This window comes from Carassius carassius, chromosome 35 (assembly GCF_963082965.1).
Source record: "Carassius carassius chromosome 35, fCarCar2.1, whole genome shotgun sequence".
NCBI classification, from domain to species: Eukaryota; Metazoa; Chordata; class Actinopteri; order Cypriniformes; family Cyprinidae; genus Carassius; species Carassius carassius.
In genome coordinates, this window is record NC_081789.1 from 543,522 (window position 1) to 552,500 (window position 8,979).

Sequence of the window (8,979 nt, forward strand, 5' to 3'; positions counted from 1 at the left end):
GTATAATAAATATGGTTTTGATACCCGACATTTAGCCTATATTTGGGTTGCACCATCAAAAAAAAAGGGGGGGGGGAGCCTCTCTCTCTCAGACTGCAGCGCTTGTTTTGAATGAGAGACCGTGTGCGCGTGCGAGACTGAGGGATGATGGATCTGTTCTCTGTATAATCCTGATGGAGGAGAGGGATCTCCATCAGATGTGCTCAAGATAGACGCAGACCAGCAGCACCATTATCTTCATCTTCATCACCCGCCGGAAGTGAGGAAGGAAAGGACCGGGTTACTCTGATCAGACCGCGTCGCGTGCATCGCTTCTGAATGAACACATTCACCGGAATTCTGCACTGGACCTGACTGGAGGCATGTAAGTGCTCGTTTCTTCATGAATGAGATGCTGTCTGTGTGTCGCGTTCAGCGCTAGAATCTGCACGACCTTCATTATCTTCCTCATCCTCGTCTGAGGTTGGCAGAACTGTCCTGTGAAACACAGTGATGTGAGAATGGGACTGTCTCCAGCTCGTGTGTCATCAGCTGGTAAAATCAGCGGAGAACGCGGTATATCAATATTTGACCATGGAAGTTAATGCAAAAATGTTTTCATCGTGTCCTAAGATCTTTGCATCCACACATTTTCCTTTTATTTGATGTGGCATAAAATATGTACGATACAAATTTTCTTCATCAGGCCAGTATTCAAAATAGTGCTGGTAGCCTGCAGTTTCACTCGATGGTTATTAGGAAAGTAATAAGTGTAATAGTAATAGTGTTCCTGTAGCTCAAGTGATAGCAATGCGTTATCAAGCGCAAGGTTGGGGGTTCGATTCCCCGGGAACACATGATAGGTAAAAGTTGATAGCTTGAATGCACTGTAAGTCGCTTTGGATAAAAGCGTCTGCTAAATGCATAAATTTAATAAAAAATAATATAAAATGTTATATATTATATAAAAATAAATGCCACATTATGCCTTCGAAACCGGCCTCTTTAGCAGCTGTGATGATTAATATAACATCAGAAAGCACAAACACATGAACTAAACATCAGCATAAAACACTTCAAAAACTGATAACAATAAACATGCAGGTATTCTTCAAAAAATTCTAAATACGTCTTTCACAGAAATATTGTGCAGCACAACTGTGTTCAACACTGATAATAATCAGAAATGTTTCTTAAGCAGTAAATCATCATATTATTCTGATTTCTGAAGATCATGTGACACTGAAGACTGGAGGAATGATGCTGAAAATACAGCGGAGCATCACAGAAATACATTACACTTTAACACAGATTCACACAGAAAACAGATGTTTTACATTGGAATAATATTTCACTTTTTTACTGTATTTTTGATCAAATAAATGCAGTATATTATTTATTTGTTATTCCTAATGAAGGTCTCTACCCATTTTCTGTAGGGACAGAGCGCTGAATAGTGTTAGAGTGACTCCTGACCTTCATCAGTAGCCTCACCCATCATCATCATCAGCAGCAGCTGCAGCATCAGGACCAGCTCAGTTCAGACGGCAAAACCGAAACGCGTTTCTGCTGGAGTGTGTCCATGGCGGGCCTCCGTCGCGATGGGCGAGAGTATGTCGAAGCGGCTGAAGCTAGTCACCGGCTCCGAGGCAGAGATGGAGGAGCGCAGCTTCATTAACCCGTTCCCGGACTGGGATCAGAGCCTTTCCGTGTCCTCAGACCCAGAAGAACACAGTGGAGGGAACGAGCCGTGTGATGCCGACGGAAAGGTTCGTGTTCTCGCGTTTTACGCGCTAACGCTAGCTGCTCTGTTTACAGACACGGTGTTGTTTATCAATAGATGCGCTGCATCATGAAACATTAGCAGATGTCTGATTCTCAACATGTACATGTGAAAAAACTCGTATTTTTGGATAATACAGGTCTAGCCATTCGAGCAGTAAAACACAGTCATTCTAACCCAGATAACGTTATAGGTAGCCGTTTAATTCTCACTTAATGAAGTGATCCGAAAACACACTTTCACAGACTCATTAGTTCAGTTCATCTAATAAGACGTTCATCACAGGGGAATTATGGTCTTTTTCCCTCTGAAAGTCAGCAAATTTCATAGCTGGCCTTTTATGTACCCTAAAGACGCACCATTATAGCCTATGTTTTCACACATTTATAACAAAATCTAATTTAATTTCAAGCTAAATTTTGTAGTCTATGTCATGGATTTTTTATTTATGTTTTATTTTTTGGTACAACTGAGTGAAATACATGTAATAAGTAAACAGACAAATGGTTTATCATTATGCAAATACATACAGTTCTAAAATTCAGCAATTTACTCTGGGATCCACATTAAGATCTCAGTACCTCTGAAAATGAACCATATAGAACCATAATGAAGGAAAGTCTGTTAAAGACTATTGCTTTTTCCTATTTTTGTACTGTCACCATCGAGACATAATGCAACAATGACTGCTAAAGTCAAAAACAGCTCTCTTAAATTCTAATAATATTTGACAATTATTACTGTTTTACAAATAAATGCAGCCTTGGTGAGCAGAGGAGACACTTTCAGAAACATTCAAACATTTTAGACCCACAACACCCTGACAACCCTTCACAACACCCTAGCCACCCACAACACTCTGACAACCACCCACAACACCCTAGCCACACCCTGACAACCACCCACAACACCCTAGCCACACCCTGACAACCACCCACAACACCCTAGCCACAGCCTGACAATCACCCACAACACCATGACAACCACCCACAACACCCTGACAACCCTTTACAACACCCTAGCCACCCACAACACCCTAGCCACACCCTGACAATCACCCACAACACCCTGACAATCACCCACAACACCCTAGCCACACCCTGACAACCACCCACAACACCCTGACAACCATTCACAACACCCTAGCCACACCCTGACAAGCACTCACAACACCCTAGCCACATCCTGACAATCATCCACAACACCCTGACAACCACCCACAACACCCTAGCCACACCCTGACAACCACCCACAACACCCTGACAACCCTTCACAACACCCTAGCCACACCCTGATAACCACCCACAACACCCTGACAACCCTTCACAACACCTTAGCCACATCCTGACAATCACCCACAACACCCTGACAACCACCCACAACACCCTGGAAACCACTCATAACACCCTGACAACCCTTCACAAGACCCTAGCCACAACCTGACAACCACCCACAGCACCCTGACAACCACCCACAACACCCTGACAACCACCCACAGCACCCTGACAACAACTCACAGCACCCTGACAACCACCCACAATACCCTGACAATCACCCACAACACCCTGACAACCACCCACAACACCCTAGCCACACCCCGACAACCACCCACAACACCCTGACAACCCTTCACAACACCCTAGCCACACCCTGATAACCACCCACAACACCCTGACAACCCTTCACAACACCCTAGCCACATCCTTACAATCACCCACAACAACCTGACAACCACCCACAACACCCTAGCCACACCCTGACAACCACCCACAACACCATAGCCACATCCTGACAATCACCCACAACACTCTGACAACCACCCACAACACCCTAGCCACATCCTGACAATCACCCACAACAACCTGACAACCACCCACAACACCCTGACAATCACCCACAACACCCTAGCCATACCCTGACAACCACCCACAACACCCTACCACATCCTGACAATCACCCACAACACCTTGACAACCACCCACAACACCCTAGCCACATCCTGACAACCACCCACAACACCCTGACAACCACCCACAACACCCTAGCCACACCCTGACAACCACCCACAACACCCTAACAACTACTCACAGCACCCTGACAACCACCCACAACACCCTAGCCACATCCTGACAACCACCCACAATACCCTGACAACCACCCACAACACCCTAGCCACACCCTGACAACCACCCACAACACCCTGACAACTACTCACAGCACCCTGACAACCACCCACAACACCCTGACAATCACCCACAACACCCAAGCCACACCCTGAAAACCACCCACAACACCCTGACAACTCTTCACAACACCCTGACAACCACTCACAGCACCCTGACAACCACCCATAACACCCTGACAACCACCCACAGCACCCTGACAACCACCCACAACACCCTAGCCACACCCTGACAACCACCTACAACACCCTGACAACCACCCACAACACCCTGACAACTACTCACAGCACCCTGACAACCACCCACAACACCCTAGCCACGTCCTGACAATCACCCACAACACCCTGACAACCACCCACAACACCCTAGCCACACCCTGACAACTACTCACAGCACCCTGACAACCACCCACATGACCCTGACAATCACCCACAACACCCTAGCCACACCCTGACAACCACCCACAACACCCTGGCAACCACTCACAACACCCTGACAACCCTTCACAAGACCCTGGCCACACCCTGACAACCACCCACAACTCCCTGACAACCACCCACAACACCCTGACAACCACCCACAGCACCCTGACAACCACTCACAGCACCCTGACAACCACCCACAACACCCTGACAACCACTCACAGCACCCTGACGACCACCCACAACACCCTGACAACCCTTCACAACACCCTGACCACTACTCACAGCACCCTGACAATCACCCACAACACCCTAGCCACGTCCTGACAATCACCCACAACACCCTGACAACCACCCACAACACCCTAGCCACACCCTGACAACTACTCACAGCACCCTGACAACCACCCACATGACCCTGACAATCACCCACAACACCCTAGCCACACCCTGACAACCACCCACAACACCCTGGCAACCACTCACAAGACCCTAGCCACACCCTGACAACCACCCACAACTCCCTGACAACCACCCACAGCACCCTGACAACCACCCACAGCACCCTGACAACCACTCACAGCACCCTGACAACCACCCACAACACCCTGACAACCACTCACAGCACCCTGACGACCACCCACATGACCCTGACAATCACCCACAGCACCCTGACAACCCTTCACAACACCCTGACAACCCTTCACAACACCCTGACAACCACTCACAACACCCTGTCAATCACCCACAACACCCTAGCCACACCCTGACAACTACTCACAGCACCCTGACAACCACCCACATGACCCTGACAATCACCCACAACACCCTAGCCACACCCTGACAACCACCCACAACACCCTGGCAACCACTCACAACACCCTGACAACCCTTCACAAGACCCTAGCCACACCCTGACAACCACTCACAGCGCCCTGACAACCACCGACAACACCCTGACAACCCTTCACAACACCCTGACAACCACTCACAGCACCCTGACAACCACTCACAGCACCCTGACGACCACCCACAACACCCTGACAACCCTTCACAACACCCTGACAACCACTCACAGCACCCTGACAACCACTCACAGCACCCTGACAACCCTTCACAACACCCTGACAACCACTCACAACACCCTGACAACCACTCACAGCACCCTGACAACCACTCACAGCACCCTGACAACCACTCACAGCACCCTGACAACCACTCACAGCACCCTGACGACCACCCACAACACCCTGACAACCACCGACAACACCTTAGCAACACCGTATTCTAATTGACTCTATTCTGTGGATGAAACAGTCTTCAGTAGAGATTTGACCAGAACTGCAGTGTCTCAGCGTGCAGCACATGTTTTTGTGCATCGTCTAATTTTGATCAGAAGCTGTGGTTGCTATGGTTATTTGGACATTGACTGTGCTGTGTGTTATGTTATCAGACTGATATACCGGTGTATTTTTGTTAGGATTATAGCTAATAATGTGTGCTGTGGCATTAGTAATTATTCTCTGAGGAGTCCTTTAGATATCAGACAGCTCTCTGAATAGCTGTGGTAAAGGAAAGATGGGGAGGTTTAATATATAAGTAAAAGTCATTCACATCAATATATCAGGAAATATCTCGTTTCTCAAATATGTGTAGGTAAACGCGTTTTGCACCTTTATAGATTGCTATTTGATCAATATATGGAAATGTAGTGTAATCTATTAACTACACATAAACACCTGACTTTTTACTTAAGTGCCATATCATGCCATAAAATATTTTTAATACGACTGAATTTGCATTTAATGTAAATTTTAATAACAATATTGTAAGATACTTATTTTAACACTTTCATTTTACAGAGAGTAAAGAACATTTACATTATCAAAAAACATTTTCATTCAGTCTAGCCAGAGTTCAGGCACTCTCAAAAACTCCCATTAAAATCACTGAAGCACTTGACATTATGAAATGAATATCTTACTTACATTCGTACGCACATCTGCACTTTTTGTTGTTTCTGATGAAAGAATTCGCTAAATAATTCAGTCAGCGAGCAAGTGAACAAAACACTGCGTTTCAGTGATGACTCTTCTGGACGTCTCTGATTGGCCATTGCATCCATAAGCGCAACAGAATAGTTTCTGATTGGTTATCATGAAGCGTTGTACGAACGCGTCTGTCTCTGGCTCAGCGCCAGCCAGCGAACGCAGATTTGAATTTAGCAGCTGATGCTGTGCACTGAACGATCTAATCACACCGCTTTGATTGTATCAAATATATAAAAAATATTATTCTGCAATTTTTTTTTTTTCGTTTGGAAGCTGCATTTAAAATCCACTTGGCTCAGAAATCTGAGGGGGCACGTGCCCCCTCACTTCGAATGGGCACGACGCCTCTGCTCCCAGAACACCCGAGCATCATGCTGGCAGCTTCTGCGTCACATATTTTTAGGACAAATCTAGGATAAACTGTGAAAGTAACATCATTTGGACTTTTTCCCATGTTTACCTACATTGACTGCATTTACTCCATCATTCAGCCCTGGCAAATATACATTACAAACCAATATTTTGTACAAAAGTATCAGGTCAGTCTCACTGAAATAGTTTATTTATTTATTATTTATGTCTGGTTTTTTTAAATTATTTTTTAATTAATGTTGATTAATACATTTATTTTTAATTTTAGAAAACTATAATTACACTGGTATATATATATTTTTTTTAATTAAATGTTTTTATTTTTATGATTTTATTTTTATGAATTTATGATTTAAATAATTTGTAAATTATATAAAATGTTTACTTACATTACATGTTTTCAGACAGTTCTTATTTAAATGACAGTAGACCTGTTAGTAGCAAGTGCATTATCATTTGACTTCAGCATTGTATTGTCAGCTTTTTGCAGTGTAGGCAAAATACAGACTTTAGTTTGAAATATCTGCCCCTAGTGGATTCTTTTACCCACAGTTACTCCTTACTTCTTATTTTGAGGTTGTGTTTGTCAGTCTCTTTGTCCGGGTGCTTGTTATAGGTGAGGTTTGCTCCTCATTAGGATTCGCCTCACAGACTCACTGCTGCAGGAGGAAAAATAACTCTGGATGCGATCCACCTTCACTCTACCGTTAACAAGGTTCCTAAGCTATTGAACTCAGACCTTCAGAAATAACAATACACATTATGAATTTTCCCCTGTGGCAGTAAAAGAAAGGAACTCTTTTTCTTCTGTGTTCAGATGTGCTCTTTGTGTCAGGCTGAACTCCAGGATCCCAGGGTGACACATTTGTACCATTGTCAGCAAATCACAGACGACAGTTGATTCGGTATATAATTAGCTAGTGTCTCTGTGACGGTCAAATGTTTGCAAATATTTGTAATATGATTCTGTGTAATATTATCAGTGGTCCTCTGATTAGTTCCTCAAAGCTGAACTGAGGTGTTGCATTGCAGGGCAAAGAAGTCTCTGACGTACCGTTCACTTTTAAAGGTTAGATTTGTGTCTGTGATGCAGTGGGTATGCGTACGCAAATCTTTTTAAATCAAATACGTTTTGAGATTTGATATGCATATATTTTGAATTGTATAATGGAGATTCCACAGGGCTCTGTATTTGGTCCTCAACATTTTTGAATACAATGCTGTACATTATTCAGTGCCAGTGTCTCTTTGTGTGAATTTATTAATAAAACAACGGTTTGCCAAATGAAGCTTGGAAGCTTACTTACAAACTCCTTTTTCCCCGTTCCCTGAAAATAGATCAGTGATGCCTTTCAGAAGAAGGTGCAAAGCAAGATCAAAGATCTTCTCCAACAGATGGAGGAGGGCCTGAAGACTGCAGATCCACATGATTTCTCCACCTACACAGGCTGGACAGGTGAACACCAAACACTTAATATGATGGACTTCATGGACTTTATTTACAGCTTTTGCAGAATAGAATATAAATCCGTGTGCTTTTATTTTTGTGTGTGTAAAGTGTCATAGCATGCAATGCTGTTGCTGACTGGTTTCCCCTTGTCAAGAATTTTACATTCCTTTGAATTCTTCAAGAAAGTAATGTAATTTGGACCATACAGCATATAAGGTAGATAAGAAAATCATCTCATTGTATTGTTTTAAATGTTCAAATTTTAGTATTGACTGCATTTGTAAAGCTCTCATCTATTAAACCCTGGGAAATATATTTTAATGAACTATAAACCATCATTCTGTATATTAGTGCATGTGTACTGTGTATATTTATTACGTATATATACACATTTACACACATACAGCATATATTTGTAAAATATTATTTATGTATTTGCATGTATATATTTATATTCATATAATTTATATAATATATCAATATTTAATATATAAACATAATTTATTTTCTTAAATATACATGCATGTGTGTGTTTATTTATATGTAATATACACAGTACTCGCACATATATTTGTACTTAGGCAGTTTAAAATCAACACTTTCCAAATATGCCAAGAAAATGTCTGTCTAATCTAATAAGTAATAAGTGTAATAGTAAAGTTGAGTTAGTTGCATGTTTTGAATATGCTGCGGTGGGTTCAGGCTCTGAGAGGTGATGTCATCGCCAGGCATCGCCCTG

General features: G+C 43.4%; 1 protein-coding gene across 1 annotated transcript in view; it reads left to right on the forward strand.

Annotated features, from left to right (window-relative positions):
- Nucleotides 1–235: 235 nt before the first annotated feature.
- Nucleotides 236–8,979, forward strand: part of LOC132115654 (lanC-like protein 2) — a 37,977-nt gene continuing 29,233 nt past the window's right edge. Inside the window, exons 1-4 of the mRNA XM_059524066.1 lie at nt 236–364; nt 1,419–1,748; nt 8,129–8,246; nt 8,969–8,979. The exon at nt 8,969–8,979 is cut by the window's right edge and continues 170 nt beyond it. Of these exons, the coding sequence (XP_059380049.1) occupies nt 1,581–1,748; nt 8,129–8,246; nt 8,969–8,979 (297 nt within the window). The 5' untranslated portion in view covers nt 236–364; nt 1,419–1,580. The remainder of the gene's footprint in view (nt 365–1,418; nt 1,749–8,128; nt 8,247–8,968) is intronic.